At 43.1% G+C, this 23788-nt stretch overlaps 1 protein-coding gene and 1 non-coding gene across 8 annotated transcripts in view; both read left to right on the forward strand.

Moving 5' to 3' along the window:
* Nucleotides 1-20141, forward strand: part of CF1H1orf105 (chromosome F1 C1orf105 homolog) — a 59018-nt gene extending 38877 nt beyond the window's left edge. For 2 of the 7 annotated variants that reach the window (XM_078441393.2, XM_060643531.3), the window contains exon 7: nucleotides 1385-1760. In XM_078441393.2, the coding sequence (XP_078297519.2) occupies nucleotides 1385-1530 (146 nt within the window). In that variant the 3' untranslated portion in view covers nucleotides 1531-1760. Of the gene's footprint in view, nucleotides 1-1384; nucleotides 1761-19769 lie in introns of those variants that run through there. The other 5 variants (XM_060643528.3, XM_060643532.3, XM_060643529.3 and 2 more) reach the window with 5 other exon arrangements.
* LOC132687018 (U6 spliceosomal RNA) lies at nucleotides 6007-6113 on the forward strand. Its single transcript, XR_009613959.2, has one exon. It is a non-coding gene; the product is annotated as a U6 spliceosomal RNA (small nuclear RNA).
* Nucleotides 20142-23788: the final 3647 nt, after the last annotated feature.

Consider the following 23788-nt stretch of genomic DNA (forward strand, 5'->3'; position numbering starts at 1 on the left):
GGCCTGGCTTCAGAGCCTCGGCTTGCTGTACAGGACTGGCCAAATTGTTTAAACGGTCTGGGCCTCCGTGTTCCCACCTGTAAAACCAGAGAAGCGTTCTGCCTGCCCACCACCTCGCCCCCGCGCCTGAGAGTCAGACACTCAGTACAAGCAGCCTTCACCTTTGATCAGCCCAGAACAACTGCTGACAGGGCTCTGGCCCCAGCGGTTTGTAAAGCTGAGATGCGTCCCTGCCAAAGCGCTTGCTGCTTGCTGCCGAAGCTGCCGCCCGCCTGTGTGACACCGCCTGTGGAAACGCTCCAAGTGCCAGACGGCTGACTCATCCCCGTGAACGTTCCTGCCGGTCACTGCCTGACTCTTCTCATCGATGACAACCGCGACTTCTAGTATTTTTCTGGAGTCAGCTAACCTTTATGTGTTATCAGTAATTATTGGTAAGAACCAAGTAAACGGAAAGAGCCTATCTCTGTAAGTGATAGGGATTTCTTCTAGATTCACTTACATTGACTCTGGCGTTTCATGACACAGGCTCTTGTTGTCGGTAAACATCGGTAGAGATGCAAACCCCCTGAGTTGGCCGACCACCTGGCCAGTGAGGGGACACTGAGCTAGGATTAAAGAGAGCTGGATTCTGGTCCTCAGTCCATCAGTGCCTGTGACCCTGGACCTCTGTTTCCTCATTCCAGTGACGAGACTGAACCGGATCCTAGGTCTGTGGTCTTGTGACATCTCTTAGCTCTCACTCAGCTGGAGCGAGGAGCTTTCCAGAGAATTCAGGACTCCCAAGTCCCTTACATTCAGTGACTTCCAATAGAAAGATGTTATTTCATGCACTAATTTACTCTCCTTCAAGCAATGTGTCTTTTGGAAAAGTTGAAGATTAACCAACTTTTTTGTAACTAGAATCACGTTTGAAGAAGAGGCCAGGATGATGAGGAATTTAAGGAACGCTAAATTAAATCATTTCATAAAATGAAGGTTCCTTTTGACATGCAAGTACTATTGCAACTTTTTGTAAGATCATGTGAGTCTGTTTGTTTGAAGACAGAACCATATAAGTGTCCCTGAAAAGTCTTCTAAGCATCGAATCCTCTTTTCCCTTTGACTCACATTACCACTGCAGACACATTTTATATTCACTTTGTATTTAATTGGCCACGACTTTTAATACTTGAGTTTTGCTTCTAGGTACTCTTTTCTGACCTCCTTGACAAGATTTGTAGAAGCCTAAAGATGCTTCTCCTAAAAGGAATTCTTATGTGAACTTTGAATCTGTTTTATAAGGTTGAACAAAAGCCTTTGGTGACCTTTAGATACTTTGAATTTCTTTAAAAATAGATTCTAAGAAGCCCTTGCTTTTCCTTCTTCTTGCACCATCCCCCAGAGAGCATTCACTACAGACTGCCCATTCTGGGCCCCAGGACAGCTGTCTTCCACGGACTGTTGGCAGATACCTACAAATCTCTGCGGGAGACACAGCTCTCTTCCTTGCCCGGAAAGGAGCCGGTAGGCAAGACAATGAGGCAATGAGTGGCTGGAGCTCATCCTCTTCCAGACTCACCAAGAGAAAACAAGTTAACCAGGCCTGTTTCTGACGCTAGCGCATTCTCATAAATACCCACCTGTCGCCAAAAAGGTGACTCACTTTTGCCTTCCTGGGAGTTGCTAGAATTCTAGCTCTTGACAATCTTCTTCTCACTTTTCCTAAAGACAAGTGGTCTAATTTACAAGATGATAAAGACTTGCTGATTCAAGTGGAACATTTCAAGAGTCATTAATTTTATTTTTTTAGGATTCATAATTGTGGTGTAATAGACAACACCCTTCTGTTTCTAAGACGTGAATTTCCTGTGAAAATTATTTCAGCTCTTCTTCAGAGCAGAGGGCTGGAGATGGCTCTGGGAAGTCCCTCAGGGGGTTAACCTATTATGAATACATAATGAAAGGGAAATGGAGGTCACCTTTCTGTCCTTATCTCTGTCAGTTAACTGGCAGATGACAAGAGGATACTGTGATGCAATGGGGAAAATGGCAAGTGGTTAGTGGTTGCAACCGTCAAGGACAGGAACCGTGCCTTGCCCCGCTCACGTGATGTCATTTAGCGCCCTGTGTGTAATCAGATATTCATCTAATCTTTGCTCCATCGTATCTAAACCATGTGCTTGTATTTTGTCATTTTGTTACTTTGGTTTGAGAATGTACACCTTCAGCTCTGTCTTGGTCCATGTGTCAGCAGTGTGAGGGAGACAGAAGAAAACTCTAGGCTTACAAATATTGTATTTATAGGCACAAGTGGTCCATACCCACCTTCAGGCTCATATATAAAAGGTCCCTTCCCTTCTTTAGGGTGCAATAGCCTTGTAGAATCCCCAAATCCTGGCTAAATGGACGCTGGGCCAACATGCGAGAACCAACCTCTGTGCTGACTGTATTTGAAGAACAGGCTTCAGGAATCTTTAACAAATGGCCTGGTACCTAAATTGACCTCATTTCTTATACACACACACAAACCCCCCCAAAACCAGTAAAACTTGATCGATTGCCCTATGTTTCTGGTAGGCTATGATTCTTGGTTTCAGTTCAGTTAGGGTTCAGTAATTCCGGAAGTAATACGCACTTCCTCTCAGAGCACACATGAATCATGATTCCACTTCAGATCATTGCCAAAGGACAGACAAACCATGGATAAAAATGTTTCTTTCTTCTTTTCTGCTTTGCAAATGAACATATCCAGTAAAAGGATTTGGGGTATCTGTACCCCTGAATTAGGGAGAAATGCATGTCCCAAGCACAATTATTTGGAGTTTTTGAGGTAATTTGAATATTATATGCTTAGTCAGATAGACTGCTTCCTAAGTCTCAAGAAGTCCCCATCTGGAGTACAAGGGTGTTTCCAAAATCTCATCAAGAAGAATAACGTTCTGGTGTTTGCCAGTGTTCTAGTGTGGTGACTGAGAACAATAGTCTATATCAGTGGTTCTCAAACTTTTTCATCGTAGGAAACTTTTACACTCTTAAAGACTGAGAGCCCTAAGTACAATCCCTGTTTCATACATGTAATTCTTGTCTCTCTAGAAAAATGTATCACTTAATGAGGATGAGAATGATATCTCATACTAACAGCATATCCCCACAGGAGCCTCCCAGATGCATAGTTGAAAGGTATTTACAAGAAAAGTCCATTCCCAGTTGCCAAGCAATATGAGAAAATAGGAGCTTGAGTTCCCTGAATTGGGGGCAGTGGTATTAGGTATTAGGAACTTGTTTCCATTGGAGAAATAACACAGAGAGACATAAATGAAGAGCATGTGGATGGGCCAATATGTAAATAAGCATGAGTTACTGTCCACTATAAATCCCCAGTGATACCAACAATAGTATATGACACATAATATGGTGCTCCATAGCACCAGCCGCCCAGCTCTCTGGACAAGAACAAAGATGCAATTGTATAACTTTGCTGGAAAAGTTGGTCAGAGAAGAAATAGCCATATTTACCCCCACAGATGTTATCTTTCCCTTGCAAAGTCTTTGGCGAGGCGTTTCACTTCCTGGCCAGTAAACTGCAGAATAGTGGAGTTAGGCATTTGCTGGTGTTTGCTGTTTCAGGGAATGCTTGTTCCTAAATCCCTTGGGATTGGCTTCTACTTGGTCCTGTGTAACAGAAAGCATCTTATGGGTCACATAGCCAAAGAGTCAGGAAACCCTTGCTTCCTAGACTCTCACATTGAGAAAATTAGGTAAAGAGCAAGGCATGCATACAACAACAAGATTTTGGCTAACATTAGTTGGCTCTGAGGAGTGGGACTGTATGGCTGGAGCACAGAAATTGGCAGAGGGAGGAGATATTTCATAGTATTCCTTTATTCTTTGAATAAATAATTTTATTTTTATTTTGTAAATTTCATTTCTCAGGTTATTTATTTTGAGAGAGAGAAAGCATGAGCAGGGAAGGGTCAGAGAGAGAGAGAGAGTAAGAGAGAAAATCCCAAGCAGGCTCCACACTGTCTAGCCCAACACAGGGCTAGAATTCAAGAACCGTGAGATCACGACCTGAGCTAAAATCAAGAGTCAGACACTTAACTGACTGAGCCACCCAGGCGCCCCTATTCTTTGAATTTTAAACCACATGAATGTTTCACTGACTCAAAAACAAAACAAGATGGAACAAGCAAACAAATAAAAACTTTGAAAAGTGACCAGGGCTATCTAGCTTTGGATAAACTATCAATGTAATTATTTGTCTTCGTGAACATGGACAACACCGTGCTTGCAAACGGCAAACGTTAGGCAAGCATCCAGCGCAAAGATAAATTTTATCTCCAGCCCTTGGAAATTTTGCTATCAAAATGCTAGTACCGGCAAATAGAAACCTTGCTTCAGCTTATGTAGCGTTTCAAACTTCTGAAGAACTTTGTCTTGTTTTTCCTCTCTCTTTGTCTCAAATTTACCATTGTTCTCTTAGTGTGAAAGGAGAGCGATGAACGATGAACGGTGCACACAATGCTCTCCATTTAGCAAAGGCAGTCCTTCCCTGGCATCTTTACAAAAAGTCTTCATTTTATTGTAACAAGTGTACCTGGTTCTTTTTTATGAAGCTGCCTACACAGGGCTAGTCCGTCTTGCACAAAACCCATGAAATATTTGATGGCACCACCCATGTTCCTCTTAGTCTTTTTTAAACTTCTGATCCTGAGGTTCTTTGGCCAATATGACACGACCCGGTCAACCTCTCTGGACCCACACAGGGCCACTCAAAACAAGGCACTCAGAGTGGAATCTCAAACTCCAGATGCACCTGGCCCGATGTGCCTGAGGGACTCTCAACCCCCCTCGTTCTGGATTATCTGCTTCCAGAAATGCAGACTGACCTGAAATTCATTTTCCTGGCAGCTGTGTGACTTCATTCTCACAATGACTTGCCACCAACTAACGCTTTTTTGCCCTTTTGGTGAAAATTGCTGTTCTAACAGCTTTTCTCAGGCTGTTCATTTTTTCAAGCCCGTACACACGACCCTACCTTCTTCTTCTTAAGGTTCCTTTAGCCAGATTCCAGCCAGTGACCATCTTGCCAAACCTAGGTTTCAGTGAGTGTTAGTCCTCCCAGTCTTTGTAAGGAACAGGGCCAGGAACCAAGCCCCGTGGAACAATTCTAGAGCCCTCCCTTTGGATCAGAGCTTCCCAAGGGCCTCTTCTTTCATATGTAATTTATTCTGAGGATATTCAAGCAGACAGAGAAATAGAATAATACCACAAAGAACACCTATATATCCTCCACCTAGAGTCTGCAGTGGTCAATATTTTTCCACATTCCCTCTATCTACAAATCGCTTTACTGAACCATTTTAAAATAAAGACATCATGACATTTTACCACTGAATAGTTCAGCATGTAGCTCCAAAGTAAAAGAATTTTTTAAAAAAATTATTTTTTTAATTAAAGAAAATTCTCCTTTAAAGGACAGTTTCTGTTATCACACACAACGAAAAGTGAATAATAATTCCTTATTTTTATCTCCACTCAGTCCGTATTCAAGTTCCCCAGTTTGTTCCCAACATGTCTATTATGGCTGGTCTTCTCAAAGCCAAAAAAAATCAGGGAGGACACTTTGCAGTTTTGCTTGTTTTAATCTAAGCGAACTGTACCCCAACTTTCTTTTTCATGACATTGACCTGCTGCAAAGGCCAAGATAATTGTTTTATAAAAAAACCAAAACCTCTTTAAATACCACCCCTCTTCACGTTGTTCGTTTCAACTGCTGCTATCAAGTAAAGGCCATTTACTGAGTAATTATTATTTTTTCTTTTTTGTTCATCAAATTTGTATGTAACTACCTATTAGACCTTCTGATAAGTATGAGATAACATCCTTACCATATTGGGTTGATGCAATTGCAGAGATAAACCCAGAATTGTGATATTTTATAACTGTATAATTTTGGTCAAGTTACTTAACTTCTTTGAGTCCTGGTTTCCTGTGCCACATAATGAGGATAAACGTATCCCCGTCTTAGTAAAAGCAGCACATGTGCTAAAATTAGAAGGACAGAGAGAAGATTAGCGTGGTTCCTGCATGAGAATGACATGCAAATTTGTGAAGTGTCCCATATTTTTTAAGCTAAGCTCATATGTACATTTATTGGAAATTGAAAAATGTCCCTGCATAAGAGTTTTCTAATTTCTATTACCACTACAAATGCATGCATGTGCCTATTACTCTCAGCCTCAACAACGACTGTAATAATTTTTATTTTAAAACTAATTTTAGAGATGAAAAATATCTCTGTGTCATTGAAATTTTTAGTTCTCTAATTATGAGACTGAACTTGTTTTCATATGCTTAACAGTCCTCATATATATTTTTTTGTGATTGTTTAGCTTTTAAACCCATTTTCTATCATGACCCATTAGTTTTTAAAGAATAAGATGTTTAATTATTCAGATGGCAAAAAAAAAAAATCTTATAAGAAATGATACAATTGTGCTCAAGGTTTCCACTTAGAGTCTCTGACCACAGGAGCAAACACGTGTTTTCATTTAACATTTGGAAATCTGATAAACTAACATTTACCAACCTCATACTGGATGCTGATAAAGAGGGTAATCAGATAAGTTTTTACTGTGTTCTCTACTACATGGTCAACACTGTTAGTGAGTTCACATTTTATCTTTACAATAACCCTTCAGAATGGTTAGGGTTATTATCTCCAAATATGAGTGAAGAAATTGGGTCTCACAAAGGCTAAATAACTCACACTTTGGAACTTGAACTTGGTCTTTCTGAGTATGTAGTTGGAAATTGAACTTGGGTCTTTCTGAGCACATATCGGAAGCTCCTTCCTCTATCCTACTCTGCCTCTGATTGTGAACAGTGTCCATCTCTTGGTCAACACAATATCTAAGATTTCCTATCAACCGATCACCTCAACCTTGTTAGAATTATGTTCAAAATAGCAGTTCTCTCCATGGAATCCTCTACCATCTGAGGGATAAAACTGGCTTCAAACCAAACAAAACCCAGCCTCATCGTGTTGGGTTTTCCCAGAGTGGGAAATGACACGTGCTGGCATCAGAGGCCTTTCTTCTTTTAGCCTGTTAGACATTCGAGGTTACTGGATTGTGTCATGTCTGTGGACTGATAGCGCAGAGAGGAGCCAGAGGAGGTAGGTCCTGGTGTGAAGCTTGCCCACCGGGATAGACAAGGCTTCCAAGGTGGGTGGTAGAGGGTAGGAAGGCAGACTAGACCCAAGAGAGTGGCAAAGGCAGTGAACAAGTCTTATACCTGTCAGCCCTAGAGTTTTGGTCAGCAATTGGAGTCCTAACAAAGTGGAGTGCAGCAGTAGAGAGGGAGGTAGAGATGTGTGTGGACATGGGGAAAGAGATACTTGGAAATGTCAAGAGCAGGAGTTCAGTATCTTGGAAGTCTGGTCATCTGTGGTAAAGCCCAGTCACGAGACGAGATCCAAGGGGCTGCCTGAGGAAGGGGCTGACCAGAGCAAAACTGGGAAACCCAGGAATTCTCAGTGGAGCCATATCATGATCTCTGGGGGTAGGGAGGTGCATTTAGAAGTTGCATTCAGGGCACCTGGATGGCTTAGTCGGTTAAATGTTTGACTTCAGCTCAGTTCATGATCTCACAGTTGGTGAGGTTGAGCCCTACATCAGGCTCTCCACTCTCAGTGCAGAGTCTGCTTTGAATCCTCTGTCTCCCTCTCTCTCTGCCCCTCCCCCCTCTCAAAAATAAACATTGATTTATTTATTTTAATATGAAATTTATTGTCAAATTGGTTTCCATACAACACCCAGTGCTCATCCCAACAGGTGCCCTCCTCAATACCCATCACCCACCCTCCCCTCCCTCCCACCCCCATCAACCCTCAGTTTGTTCTCAGTTTTTAAGAGTCTCTCATGGTTTGGCTCCCTCCCTCTCTAACCTTTTTTTTTTTTCTTCCCCTCCCCATGGACTTCTGTTAAGTTTCTCAGGATCCACATAGGAGTGAAAACATATGGTATCTGTATTTCTCTGTATGGCTTATTTCACTTAGCATAACACTCTCCAGTTCCATCCATGTTGCTACAAAAGGTCATATTTCATTCTTTCTCATTGCCACGTAGTATTCCGCTGTGTATATAAACCACAATTTCTTTATCCATTCATCAGTTGATGGACATTTATTTAGGCCCTTTCCATAATATGGCTACTGTTGAAAGTAGGCATAAGTGCCCCTATGCATCAACACTCTTGTATCCCTTGGGTAAATTCCTAGCAGTGCTATTGCTGGGTCATAGGGTAGATCTATTTTTAATTTTCAAAAATACACATTTAAAAAATTTTTTTTGAAGAAGTTGCATTCAATATTGAAATATTTTGCATATATACACATGCGTTTAAAACAAACATAACTACGTTAATAGTAGAAAATAATGAAAGTCAATCTGAATAAAGTCTTTTTAGCTGGTGAGGATGTGCAGAAACTGGACTGTAGCTAAAAACTATTATCTTTTGCATATTAGTGATTATCAGAAGGGCTGTAAAATTTTTATGTTAAAGAGGGCATCAGTTTCAGTATTGAGAAACAGAAGAGAAATAGAAGGTGTCCAGTTCTGGGAGCAGGCCTCTGTGCCCCCTAGGGCCATCAGTTAGCTTAGGGCTTTTCTCCATTTGATTTACTTTAATTCAATAAATATTTGCTGAAAACATACCAAGCAACAGGCATCACGTTGGGTGCTGTAGATACAACAATTAATATAATCATTTTTTGTCCTTGACAAGTTTGTGATCTAACTGGACAGTAGAGGTAGGCTGACAGATAATCACAATGACATGTTAGAAGTGCTGTGATGGAGGTATGCACAGGAGAGAGGAAGGAGTCTCTAGCCTGAGCTACAGGGTTTCCTAGAACAATTGTCCATAAGCTAATTTTAAAGAGCTGTTGCTACTGTCTTTAGTGCAAAGGGGCAGCCTCTACGGGGGGATGAACCATAGCGGATACAAGCATGGGCACTGCGCTCATGTTGACGGAGTTCCCTTGGGATGGTACTTCCATCTTGGTACATGATGGTACCAGGGCACAAGAATGGATAAGACGGTACGTCCATCAAGATGGTGCTAGTATACCTACCACATAGGGTTGCCGTGAGGATTAAGTGGAGTGATTATGTACAGCACCTGAGCACATAGCTCTCAGTAAATATTAGTTATTAACTAGCTGTAAACGTAGTATGACCTGACGGATCTGAAACTGTGCTTGGAATGCTTTTAGTTAGGGTTCTTTCTATGCTTAGAGATTCCCTTCCAAAGCTGGTCTAAGGTTTTCTGTGTCTCCACTTGTAGAATATCACACAAGAGTCAACAGGGATAATGTATTAAGGAGCTGACAAAGAAGTAAGAAATGTGGCAGTGTTGGTTTTAAAAGGAGTTAATGTTTAACAAGAAGGGATCTCAGCCCAACCCAACATTTGCTTTCATTCATTAACTATTTCATTCATTCTCTGAGTTCCTAAAACATACCAGACTCTATGCTTCATGGAAGCCTTACAAAGATGATTTATAGATAATAGTTTTTAGTTAGAACTCACAGTCTAATGAGAGAGACAGATATGCAAACAAAGCATTACAACACCATATGATAGGTGTAATCATAAAGGCACGTACAGAATACCAGCTATGATATTATGTGGATGTGCAATACTTACTCAGCAGGCTGAAGAAAAACATGACCAGAACTGGGTTTGAGAAACAAACAGCTGAGTGGAAGGAGGAAAGACCAGTTGGAGGGAGACCAGGTAGAGGCTTTTGCAAAAATCCAGGCAAGGTTGGTAAATCTTTTTAACTTCTAGCTGAATATACAGTTGGACCCTATGAAGAGAGACTAGACTGGAGGTTCATTTCTAGGAGTCAACAGTCTGACGGTGGTATTTGAAGCTAATGATATCGATGAGATAATTCAAGGAGACGGTGTTGTGCTGCAGTGTGTAAAGAGAGGGACCCAAGTGGGTAGGCTTGGAGAATGTCAACAAAGGATTAGAAAGAGAAGGTTGACAATTAAACTGAGAAGAAACCAGGAGAAAGTGTCCCAGAGACCAAGGGCAGAGTTTTAGGAAATAGGAGGTTCCCAGGGGGTGCCAGATAACACAGGGAAGTCCAACAGGAAAGGAGGGAAAAAGAGTTACCAGATATAATTAAGATGCTAGTAAGCCAGTCACAGCACTGGGGGCTCCAGAAGAATTGGGATTGCAATGAGTTGCAGAAAGAAGGAAGTTTGGTGATGAGGAGCAGAGGCGAGGATGAGGAATAGATACCTCTGATGTGGGAGAGAAAGGAGTGTAGGTGGAGCCAAGCCCATGGGCACCTGAGCATTCTACTGCTTTGTCTCTGAGTTGCTTTTACTATAAGACATTTTGTAAAAAAAAAAAAAAAAAAAAAAAAAAATTATGGTTTAGGAATTTCATGGGCAGCATCTTAAAAATGTATCTTCTTGTGTTGCCTGCAACCTGGCTACTCGCCCCGTGCTCGCTTTTCTCCCTGGCCTCAGCACACCCACACCAGAGGCTCAGGGCCCACAAGGAAGACTGAAGAGAAGCCTGCTCTCTAGCTCAGGGCGCTCCTCCAGTATCCTTTCCTCTGCCTGCTCTACTCCTCCTCACACATCAGCTCCTCTCCTTTCTGACCCACTTGGCTTCACATCTTGGCTCCTACTTCTAGTGTCTCTGTACCTCTGCCTGTTTGCTTTGGGTCTGTCACTGTGAACGCAGGCCTGAGCCCCTGCATCACCTCTAGCAGGTGCCAACAGTGACCTATATTTGTTAAGCCCCGGGTATAAGTCAGAGACGTGTCTAGGCATTGGAAGACACTGATGTAGAAGAAAGCCAAAGTGCCTGCCCTTGCTGGAATTTACAGATAGTAGGGAGATAAAGAATAAATAAATGATGGGCAAGGGCTCCCAGTCACCTTTCTTTCAGAAAAAGAACTTGCCGCCCCCCCCCCCCCCCCCAATGAACCATAAGAGTGTAAACTCTTGGATCCCCTCTCCTAGCTGTGCTTGGGACTCTGGTGTGCTACCCTAAGGTCCAAGGTCTCACTGGTGTCATAGCACATCCTCAGGCACTCAGGCCCCAAATGGTAGCCAATAATCACAGTGCTTTATTAGTGAAGTCAGATTCTGATTCTTCTCTGAGCATAGATGATGAATTAGTCTCTTTGTTTGTTCCCATGTCCCTTTTCAGTGGCTTTCTCCCTCTGTGCCACCCTCATTCCACATACCCATCTTGCATTTTATTCCCAAAGTTCTAGGCTTTCTAATTAATTACTAGATGCTACTCAATCTAGAATGCCATCAATTAAAAATGTGCCATTATTTTATGCACTAATTAAGAAAAAAATGTCCAGGATGAGGAATCAAATGGGGGGACCCCTACATAAAGCTGAGACATCTAAGGGCTATGCCTTCAGGGGTGCCTGGGTGGCTCAGTTGGTTAAGTGCCCAACTCTTGATGTCGGCTCAGGTCATGATCTCACAGTTCATGAGTTCAATCCCCACATCGGGCTGCATGCTGACGGTGCAGAGCCTGCTTGGGATTCTTTCTCTCTCCCTCTTTCTCTGCCCCTCCTGTGCTCTCTCTCTCTCTCTCTCTCTCTCTCTGTCAAAATAAATAAATATACTCTTTTTTAAAAGGGGGGCTATACCTTCACTATAGAGGTAAATGAGAAATAAACTCGCCAAACAGGGAGAGACAGCAAAAACAATCTGGCATGTTTCTGTCGTGGCACTGGTGGAGAAAGGGTGAGAAACATCTCATCTGAGAAGTTAAACTACAAGCTGGCACTCACACAAGTGGTCGAAGTTCACACGACTAGTGTGGCTCAAATGTTCTCAATCTGAGAATTTAATCTGAAGTGGTATCAGGGTTACTGGCGGAAGCAAAAGTAAATCTTCAGAACCAAGGTTCACAATGCCCGTGTGACGGCCCACCTATTCTAGCATTAGTCAAAGTCAGTACATTTCTAATGTGACCAAAGGACACCAGGCATCTGGTAGACTTCATTGCATAGGAATTTGGCCTCTGATCTCTTTCTTATGAATTTAAATTATAAAGACAATATTGTGTATACTGTGACCATTTCAAAAGTACAGATGGAGAGGGGCGCCTGGGTGGCTCAGTCGGTTAAGCATCCTACTTCGGCTCAGGTCATGATCTCACAGTCCGTGATTTTAAGTCCCACGTCGGGCTCTGTGCTGACCGCTCAGAGCCTGGAGCCTGCTTCGGATTCTGTGTCTCCCTTTCTCTAACCCTCCCCCGTTCATGCTCTATCTCTCTCTGTCTCAAAAATAAATAAACATTAAAAAAAATTTTTTTTAAATTACAGATGGAGAAATTAAGGTTTACATAGCATATTAACCATGGCACCAGGATGCTATCTAGTGCTCCCCAAAACCATTTCTTTTTCCCTGAAAGATCAGAACTTGTCTCTGTCTGGCATCTTGGGCTCTTTCTGAAATGAGGGAGGGCTAGATGGTATCATAAGCCGCTGGGGCCAGGAGTCCTAATTATTGACAGAACCTCCCTAGGGACTAACCCTGGGCTCTACAACCAGAAGTTATGCATGTTGGCAAAGGTTTTGAGAGGAAACATAAAAACTGTTGTAAAAGAGAAACTAGGCGGAGAGGGTAGAATTCTAAGTGTTTCTGCTGAAAGGAACCCCAGAGACCATCCAGTCCAATTCCTTGGGCCATCTGGCAGGGCTGCTATCACATTAGATCTTTGCATGGCTCAACCTTTTGTGTAACTCAGGTCTCTGTTTAAATGCCACCTCCTCAGAGAAGACCCCTTGCTTATCTCATCGTCTATAATAGCCTACCTACAACCCAGGATGCTTAATCCTTTATTCTGCTCCTTTTAGTCATAACAATTATCACTATCCATCATCATCTGAAATAATTAGTTAATTGTGCATTTGCTTGCTTTCTGTCCTCCCACCAGAATATAGAAACATTGTTCGACTTCATAAACCCAGAGCCAGGACAGTACCCAGCCCCGAATAGAAACTCAAACCTGTGTGCTGAATGACTGAACAGTGAATCAATGAAGAAGATAAGGACAATAGCTGTAATAATTTCAATCTCAGACAAATGAAATTGTATTATCAGGTTTTGACTAGACTTTAAGTAATTTCTTTCCACGAGGGATCTAGTTGTGATATTTCTATATCCCAGCCTTTGGCATAGTGCCTGCTTTATACAAGGTTCTCAGTAAATGTCTGCTGGATGGAACAGTGTACATCATACGTCTCTTAATGATGAGCTGCTTGAATTCTCTGGAAAAGGGAGAAGGCTAGTCATCAGGGGACAATGATAAATGTGATATTATTAACCAAAAAAAAAAAGTTTGGGAAATCAAATAGATTTTAGATGGTATGAAAAATTGAAAGAGATGAAAGAATTAAAGATTTAAAATAATAGCTTAAAAATGAGAAGTGGAAAATCGTCGAGACTAGGAATGGAATACAGGAATTTAAGGGAAAAGGAGATGTTCAAGGTGTCACAATTATCCACGTTCTTCTCATCTGCTTTATTAAATCATCAAGGGAGGTTATAAAATCTTCTTCCAGGGGGCTTTAAAACCAAGAGCACTTTCTCCCTGGCTGGGGTGCCTGTGAATTGGCACCCAGAATGAGGGATAAACCAAAGGGCCTTTCTAACATCTTCAAGTCTTATGGCGTTCTGAATTTGGAGTCTGAAAATCTGCACATTCATCACTCAGCAAACATTTACAGAGTGCTGCTAAATTCCAGGGAATAGTCAAGATCCTTTTTTTTTTTTTTTTTTTTTTTTTTTTTTTTCAACGTTTTTTATTTATTTTTGGGACAGAGAGAGACAGAGCATGAACGGGGGAGGGGCAGAGAGAGAGGGAGACACAGAATCGGAAACAGGCTCCAGGCTCCGAGCCATCAGCCCAGAGCCTGACGCGGGGCTCGAACTCACAGACCGCGAGATCGTGACCTGGTTGAAGTCGGACGCTTAACCGACTGCGCCACCCAGGCGCCCCGAGATCCTTTTGATTGCACGTGACAAAAACTCAATGTATACCTTAAGAAAAAATGGAAGCACACTCGAAGGATCCTGGGTTTTCTCCCAGAGCAACCAAACCACAAAAAGGCCAGAGATGCAGCAGACCTCAGGAACCATTGAAGGGAGGGACCTAATACGGTGTGGATTCTTTCTCCATCTCTTTCTTCCTGGGTCTCTCGCCCTCTGCTGTTGCAGACCATCTATTTCCATGTGGTGGAAATCTTTTACCACTACATGCGTAATGGTATAATAATAACTACACGCATCTTCTAATATTTACCTTCACAGTTGTTAGCCACTGTAATTCCAAGCCCCAAAATCCAGGACAAGGCACCTAACCAAACTTGGAAAGGAATCTTATCATCAAGCAATCAGTTATGACCACTGGGGTAAGATTAAATAAGAACTCCATAAAGATAAAGCGGTGGGAGGAGAGAGACACAGTTTTCAAAGGCTGGGTGGGGCTCAGTAGGCAATACCATACTCGCTCATCAGGTCCTGTCACTGTATTAGGCCCTGGTTAGCCGCTTGTGAAACAAAGGTGGCTAAACTCTGATACCTGTAAAAGCTGGTGTCCTCAACTGCTGCACTGCACAAAGATGCCGTCAATGATCTCCTCAGAGAGTCTGAATGAAATGCTGTGTCTAGGAGCAGCGGAAACTGGCATCTCTTTGACAAGGCTGCCCTCGTTTTCTTTGCACAAGGCACATGCTGTCTGTACAGTTCAGAAGGCTCACCTGTCACTTACAGTTAGTGATGACTGTGGAAGTGAAGGCGATACTTGGGGAACTGGTTTGTCAACCCTTGGGCGTCTGGAAAAGAGGTCAATATGACACTGCCTGGGGATGGCCAGGATGAAGTAGGAAATAAGCAGAGTAGATGGACAGAAGGAAAGAAAGAAAAGAAAGAGAAAACAGGAGAAGAGTGCTGTTAATGGAGTTAACGAAAAATTAATGTAAAATGAATTTGAAAGTTCACTTCCTCTCAGCTCTCCATGTCTTCCGCCATTCACAAATGAGAACGATAGGCTCTCCCCAAAAATACTGAGAGATAAAGATTTCTGATCCGGGACTCTCCGATCAAACACTGTCCCTTTTGCTCTGCGGCTGTCTGCCCAGCATATCCCCCAGAGCAGTGCCTGGTGTGAAAGGGGGTACGAGACTGAATGAGTTATTCATGCCCTAGCTTTGTTTCCATGACGACTGATCCTCAGGCATTGCATTTAGGCCCTTAAAACTTAAAATTTCCCAAGGAGAAATTTGTATGTTTCGGAAAGGGATGGAATGGATTTATGATCACATAGCTGGGCTTTTCAGAGATTTTCCAAAGGGCTGACATTTCTTCTAGAGATATTTCCATGTTCGGTGCTTAAAGTAATAGTGATTCTTCCCTGATGACTTGAAATCAAAACTCTTCACCTTTCCCTTTAGAAAATAGCCACAGCCCAAGGCATCTGGCTGGCTCAGCTGGAAGAGCATGTGACTTTTGATCGTTGGATGGGGAGTTTGAGCCCCATGTTAGGTGTAGAGATTACTAAAAAAAATAAATTAAATAAACTTAAAAAAAGAAAGAAAGAAAGAAAATGACCATAGCCCAACAACTCCCAAATAGGCCTTAACATCACAGGCTAGAGTGTGCCTAGTCATTTGTTAGTCAAATGGGAAAGTTAAGTAATGCATTGGTGAGAACTGGTTTAGTCAGATGACCCACATCAGGAGCCATCTCTCATCTCCCTGGACCAGAGTAGCTGTGTAGAATTGGACCATCTCAGGGGAAGATGTGTTTTAGGATGTCCTACAAGTCAAAAGATGCATGTGGCAAGAATCACGGAGGAGATGGAGGTATTCAGGGAAATGAAGACGATAAACACCCACATTGTACGAGTATCAGTGACTGACTTTGGGCAACTCTATTAGGCACGAAGGAGGAAACCACGACTTAACCATCTCTGTATAGCTAGCCAGCATGGTGTCTGGCACATAGCAGGTACTTGGTAATTTGGGTTGATGACGGAATAAAAGTAACGTTTGATTATTTGCAAGCATATCTCAGGTGCTGTGCATAATCTGGGCCTTCCTAAAGATACGAGGTTGGCCCTCTAGGAATGAAAGAAATCCTTTTTGCTTTTTTTTAACTATCCCTCATTTAACTCTGATTTGATTTTTCTTAATTGTGCTCCTCGTTAACAAGGAATTTGGTTCTAAAAAAACTGGCCCCAAGTGAAATAGAGAAAAGGAGGAGTAACTTATTCTGGGATCTAGAAACTGAGCGTAGGCTAGGGATTCCTGGGGATTCCCAGCAAAACTTGCGATTGAAACAATGGAAAAATGTCTTGCAGAGTTATCTTCACTGAGGAACTATGTGATCACCATAGAAGGGCAAAAAGTCTAGTCAATGTGGACTTCTCTGTGCATTCCTTCCAATTTGTAAACTCCCTAGGCCTTATGTAATAGAAATCTGGGGTTTCTCAAAAGGAGAGACCCCTTGCATATGCATGGGGATTGCTGGGGTAAACTGGCTTCAAGTTGAAAAACAAGAAGAAGATAAACAATGAGAATTACATTGCATTTGTGACTGAAAAAAAGCAATATAAGATATGTTTGTGGCTTGGCAGCTGAAAACAGAGTCTCTGGTGGTGTCCTGGCTGGATTTGTATCTTGACACTGCACCTGACTGCTGCCATGTGGCTTTGAGCCAAGACTGTTGTGGCACTGACATGCGTCACATCAAGAAAAATACCCCAAATTTGCCTGGCACATCATAAGTGCTCAGCAACTATCAATGAATCTTATTATTCTTATTTTAAAATGCTTTCTAAGTCACAGCTGTAATAAGGCTAAATACTGCTAAAATACTTCACTGGTTTCTCGTTATTCCCCTAGCTAAATTGCAAGTCCTTTAGCATGTCCTACAGAACATTCCAGGGCTGGCCTCTACTTACTCATCTCCTACCACTCCTCCCTGATCAAACCCTAAGCTCCAGTTTTACTTAGAGCTCCTCGAAGTATTTTGTTCCTTTACATCTCTACACATTTTCTCTCTCTTCTGCTCGAAATATTGTTTCTCCATTCACTTGTCTGGATCGTGTCTATTTGTCCCTAAATTAGCCCCGATCCCACCTCTTCCAGGGAGCTCCCCCACTACCATGACTAGCGTGGCTTAGGGACCCCTCCCACAATCCCCGAGTTCTAGTACATCACGTTTCCATCTTGGCTTTTCTTCCCCACCTCCCCTGCTCCCCCCCCCCCCCCAACCAAGGATTGTGTGCTCCTTGTCGGGGAAAAAACGACATCTTGTTCTTCAGAGTATCTCCAGCATGTATCCCAGAGAAGGTATTCCAAAAAATGCTCAGTATCTTTATAATAGAGGAAGCTTACAAATGAAATATCCTAGAAAGATCAGCAGAGATAAAGAACTGAAGCCACGAGAGATGGAAATCGAGAAAACAAAATTATGTAATGCCCTTACCTCTCACCCCACTTCTGTACCCTCACACGTGAGGGCCCAGGATTCTCCTTTATTGTTTTCCATTCTCAAGTTCCCCTTAAGGGAATGTTGTCAGGAGTCACATTCTCCGTGACCCAGGTCTTTGAGGCTGTTACCTGACCCTGCTTCATTTCCTGGGAGCAACCACAGCGTCAGCACCGATCCTCAACAGGAAATTCTGAGCACTCACAGTTTCAAGCCTTTTTAAGCTGATTATGGTTCTTAGAAGTAAGGGATCCAAGGCTTTCCATAATCTAGACAATGCAGAATCTGTCTTTTAAACTATCCAGTACTGGATAAGTAAGAATTAATTGCCTTTACCTTTTCTAAAAAGCCTCGGGGGCCACAGCTAATCCTTTAAATGTTCCTGTGGTTAGAAATGCCATCCTGTTGCACACTTATTGGGAAAGTGATAGCTCAAGGTCATTCAGCAGAACCAAGGGGTCAGACCAGCTCCAGCCACAGGTGAACTAGGCTGTCGTAACTCAAGTCAGTCTATTTTTTCCTGGCATTTTTCATTCTGGACACAACCATGGAATTCAACTGAAACAGGAGGCAAGATAATGATGAGAAAATCATATATTTGAACAAGATTTAAAAAATAAACAAAAGATTAGTAACATTTATGAAATCTCTATGAACCTGTTCCCAGAAATCCAGAAGGTTCTAGCAAAAGCAAAATGCCTTGCACTACCCAAGGGAATTTCTGTACTATGTTCCTTTCTTTGGCGTGAAACCCCCCAAGGATGCAGGGTAAAAGTTAGGAAAAGAGATAGAGGAAGAAAAGTATTTCTAAAGAGATAAGGACTTGATTTTTTTTGTCATTTAGTAAAGATTTCATTTTCAGATGAATTGCTTACAAGCTTCTGAAATACCTTTGTTAGGATGTTTGATCATGGCAAATGGGAGAGATTTCAGAATACTTCAATCTTGGATCTCCTGGGTGGCTCAGTCAGTTGAGTGTCCAACTGATTTTGGCTCAGGTCATGATCTCATGGTTTGTGAGTTCAAGCCCTGCCTCGGGCTCTCCTCTCCTTCTCCTTCTCTCCTTCTCCTCTCTCTCTCCTTCTCTCTCTGCCCCTCCCCTGCTTGTTCTCTCTCCCTCTCTCTCTCCCTCTCTCTCTCTCAAAATAAATAAATAAGGTTAAAAAAAAATTATTTCAATCTCAAGTGCAGATAGACCCAAAGCTTCTCATCTGTCTTAGCAGTAAGTAGGATGGTCAGGGAGTGGTTCAATGAGGTCTCTCTGATCCAGAGATCATGTATCACCTATCATTAGGGCTCTTATAACTACTACAAGATCTGTTGTTTAGTAGGTGTTCACCAACTTTAGCTGAAAAAAAATTGTGAATGCATGGCATGTCCAGAGAAGGAATCATGGTCTCTTATTTTCAGTTCTCAAAGGGAAAAAAATTATTGTAGAATTTGCCAATGGTGTAAATACTCCGCACATGGCCATTTTATTCTTAAAACTTTTTAAAGTTTATTTATTTTGTGTGAGAGAGAAAAAGCATGAGGCGGGAGAGGCAGAGAGAGAGGGAAAGAGAGAGAATCCCAAGCAGGCCCCCCACTGTCAGTGCAGAGCCCAATGTGGGGCTGGAACCCACAAATTGCGAGATCATGACCTGAGCCAAAGTCAGACGCTAAACTGACTGAGCCACCCAGGCACCTCACACATGGCCATTTAAAAATCATTTTTTTTAACGTATATTTATTTTTGAGGGTGGGGATCGGGGGAGGGGCAGAAAGAGAGGGAGACACAGAAAGCAAAACAGGCTCCAGGCTCTGAGCTGTCAGCCCAGAGCCCGATGCGGGGCTCAAACCCACGCACTGAGATTATGACCTGATCTGAAGTTGGATACACAACCAATTGAGCCACCCAGGTGCCTCACGCATGGCCATTTTAAAGCTTAACAACAAGCTTATCAATTTTCTAAAAATTTAACCATCAGCTTTCATGACCAATAGGAGTTGTTTCCGGCACACTTGGGGCAGTACGCTCTTGGCTCTCTTTGTACACACAGGCAGGGCAGTACTGAGTGTTTTCAATGTATTTGGCTCTCAGAGGGGAAAAAGAGGGTCCTGGATTAAGTTGGGGGTGGCTTGCAAACAGAAATTCTGCAATATGATGATGCATCTTGCATAGAAAAGCACATCGGTGGTGTCCTGTGGAAATTGCCAGGGGTCAGAATAGTTTTCTGTCTCGACCTACTAGGAAAAATTGAAGAAGTGCTTATCGACCCCTACTCTGCACGCTGCCTGCCTCCTCCTCTAAGCAAAGAAGAAAGGAACCTGAGAATTCACAAACCCTCTTCAACAGGGCTAAGGTTCATGCGAACAAGTAAGAAACCCTCATCCAGGTATGAGTGTGCTCAAATCACAGTCACCAACTTAAAATGTCTTTGTAATGTGGAGGATAGACCAAAGAGGGTTGTTTCTTATTACCTAAACAGTGTATCAATACCAAGAATACTTTCCTTTCCTCTTTGGTAATAAACATTCTTCGTTAAGACAAATAGATCATTATTTCCATTCTCCCACAATTTACATCACTCATAGAGTTTTTGTTAAAAGTTTCTCCATTTCCCATGTTGCTAAATTAATAGGTCTCCTTGCTTGTGAGTGCTTAGGATGGGTGTTCTGTGGGATGTGTTTGTTAGAGACACACATAGTCAGCCACCGTGAGTCCTTTCAGCCAATACATCTTCTCCACTGCCCACTGGATGGATCTGGAGCCTGATGCAGGGGTTTTGGTTATGGAGTGCACAAATGCCCCTGGGCCCACGTTCCACCTGCAGCACGTGTACTTCCTCCCCAGTTCTGTCCTGTCTGGGAGGTGGGAGCCCTGGATGGGGTGGGAAAGGTGAGAGCCAAGCCAGCAAGGCTCTCTAAGGCACATACCTTCCCTACCACACAAATAAGCATCATGTAAAAGACAGGTCTCATGTCAACTATGCTTCAGTTGAAACAAAAGAAAATAAAACTGGACAGGTCTCAGACTACTTTTCTCTTTACAGATTCTCTTCTACATCACTCATCTCAATCAACTTTTTGCATGTCACTTGATCCCTGGAGATCTACCCTTGGTTTTCCTAGACTTCACTTTACTAATTGTTCGCTTTCATTTTTACCGAAGATCATTCTTTGGAATCCCCCTGCCACGTTTGGGTTGGCTCTTCTCAGTTTGGCAAAAGAGATAACAGAAGGATCTGAGAAGTCAAGGGGTATGGGTTTGGCCCTTGACCCTTTCACTTGCCGGCTGTGTGACTTTGGGCAAGCGACTTGACCTCTCTAAGCCTCAGCTTCCTCATCTGCAAAACAAGGTCGCTATGAGCCCTTTTCTTACAAGTGGTGCTAAGCAAAAGTGAGAACACATGTGCCAAACTCCTAGCAACTATCTCTGTGGCAGACACTTAAATATGTCAGCCCTTCATGATGTTACTTCTGTCCTTGACACTATTGTTCTCATTGGTAGAAGTGGAGTTTTCATGGCACAACGTTGCCTCGAGTGACTTGGGTGAGACCCACACCCCAGCCCTAGCCTGGCTCTACCTCCAGAGATTCCCATGGCTCACATCCCCGAGCTTGTAGAATGGAGGCCAAGTGTACCTCCAAGCACAGAGCTGTGTGATAATCTGTCCCTTGAGATGTTCTGCGAGTTTATTTTGGATACGAAAATCCTTAATGATCCTTTTATTTTGTTTGCCTTGTGCTCTGTTATTGCTGATATGAAAGTATGTCTAGAAAATAGAAGCCTTTTCTTCAATTTATACTTGAGAAACACTGACTTCTTTTTCTATTGTTATTATTTCTAATGTTTATTTATTTTTGAGAGAGAGAGAGAGAGAGAGTGTGTGGGCAAGGGGTAGAGAGAGAAGGAGACACAGAATCCGAAGCAGGATCCACGCTCCGAGCTGTCAGCACAGAGCCCCATGTGGGGCTCAAACTCGTGAACCGTGAGATCATGACCTGAGCCAAAGTCTGACGCTTAACTGACTGAGCCACCCAGGCACCCCTCTATTTTTTTTTAATGTTTTATTTATTGTTGAGAGAGAGAGAGACAGAGACAGAGCATGAGCTGGGGAAGGGCAGAGAGACAGGGAGACACAGAATCTGAAGCAGGCTCCAGGCTCTGAGCTGTCGGCACAGAGCCTGACTCAGGGCTCGAACTCACAAGCTATGAGATCATGACCTGAGCTGAAGTCAGACGCTTCACTGACTGAGCCACCCAGGCAGCCCCCCTTTTTTTAGTTTATTTATGTATTTTGAGAGAGAGAGAGAGAGAAAGAGAGAGTAAGAGAGAGTGTGTGTACAGTGGGGAAGGGGCAGAGAGAGGGGGGGGGAGAGAGAGAGAGAGAGAGAGAGAGAGAGAGAGAGAGAGAGAGAATCCCAAGCAGGCTCCTCACTGCCAGTGCAGAGCCTGATGTGGGGCTCGATCCCACAAACCATGACATCATGACCTGAGTCGAAATCAAGAGTTGGACACGTAACCAAGCCACCCAGGCACCCCAATAAACACTGACTACTTGGACTTTAAAATGAATGATGGCCATTATAACAATGACAATAATGAATGGTTTTATTATTTGTTTCCCCTGTAAGAAGCTGAATTAGGGATAGGCGAGATGGCCTCTTATACTTCTTGTAATTAAAGGAATCTAGAGCCCTGCTGGAAAGCCCTACCTGTTTTACTTTTCTCCATTTGTTCTGGGGAAATAGCCAAGCTCCTAAAATAGGACAGATGCTGCCTGGATTTGTCAGGTCTGGATGCCCTTGAACACTGCAGCCGGACTCATCTGTCAGGAGCAGAGTTTTGAGCTTACCTTCAAGATCGAAAATGCCCTTGGATTTTCCAAGTACATGAAAAGAGATTCCATGTATGCAGTCGTGTATAGCCCTGTATGTCAGGAATGAAACCATACATTCTAGGTACTCTGACAACAGACTCGAGAGGCATTTGAGAGACTGGAGAAGGCAGGGGACAGCCAGGAAGAAAGGCCAAGAGGAACACCTGAGGTTTTCCAATGGCAGGAAAGGTCACTGCCCAGGTCACCAGTGTGAGGGCTCCCAGCAGTCCCTGCAGCACTGTGAACTTTTCATTGCTCTCAGCCCGCAGCCTATCTCCTCCCTGTCCCACACCCAGCCCTTCCTCTAAGTCATGACCCTTCCTCAATCTCCTGACACTCTGTTCTCTTCAGTACTAAATGGGGGAAGGAGTACACTTGGCAAAGGGTTCCCACAGGCTTGACACAGGGTCTGTGGTCCATTTCTCTCTGATATTTCTTTGGTCACATGTTGGGATCTGCCTGTTGCTATAAGGGCTGCTCAGAGCTGGTCCAATATTCCCATGGCCAAGTCTTAAGTCCTCCACCTGACCCTCCAGCAGCGAATGTGTATTTCACTGTTTCAAATTCAGCTTTATGGTACCGCCTTAAGGAGTATGAGCTGGAAACACAAACGGTAAGATCTGAGAGATGGAAGATTCTCCGAAGTCATTTTGCCCAGTGCCAGAAACTATGGCCCATTTACAGTATTCCCTATGGAGAGTTGTTTGGCCTTTGGTCAAATACCAGGTAAGAGAGGTTGCCTCTTCAGAAGAAAAAAGAAACGGGGTGCCTGGGTGGCTCAGTCGGTTAAGCGACCGACTTCTGCTCAGGTCATGATCTCACAGTTTGTGCACAGTTTGTGAGTTCCAGGCCCGCATCAGGCTCTGAGCTGACAGCTCGGAGCCTGGAACCTGCTTCAGATTCTGTGTCTCCCTCTCTCTCTGCCCCTCCCCTGCTCGAGCTCTGTCTCTCTCTCTCTCTCAAAAATAAGCCAAAAAAGAAGAAGAAGAAGGAGAAGAAGAAGAAGAAAGGAATATCTGGGAAACGGGGAAGAAGGAGACTAACACTCATATAGTTTTACTCATTTTGAATTCCATCCTGTGGCATTTATTACCTGTTCAAAAAAGTATATTAAATATTTCAAAAATGCCTCATTACCCCACAAAGCAGCCCATTCCATTTTAGATGGCTGGGATTTGTAGAAATTGGCCTTCCCGCTGAGCTGAAATCACTCTCCATGAGGCTTCTGCCTCTTAACCCTCCTGCACAGTAAGTAGGGCAGGACAAGTCCACCCCTCTCCAGTATCTTTTTTTTTTTTCAGATGTTTCAAGACAACCGACTTCTTTTCCTTCAGTCATTTCTTCTTGAATGCCAGATAGGTCATTTGCTATGTCAGGTGTCTCAGCT

Source organism: Panthera onca, chromosome F1, assembly GCF_046562875.1.
Source record: "Panthera onca isolate mPanOnc1 chromosome F1, mPanOnc1 haplotype 2, whole genome shotgun sequence".
In the NCBI taxonomy this organism is placed as follows: domain Eukaryota; kingdom Metazoa; phylum Chordata; class Mammalia; order Carnivora; family Felidae; genus Panthera; species Panthera onca.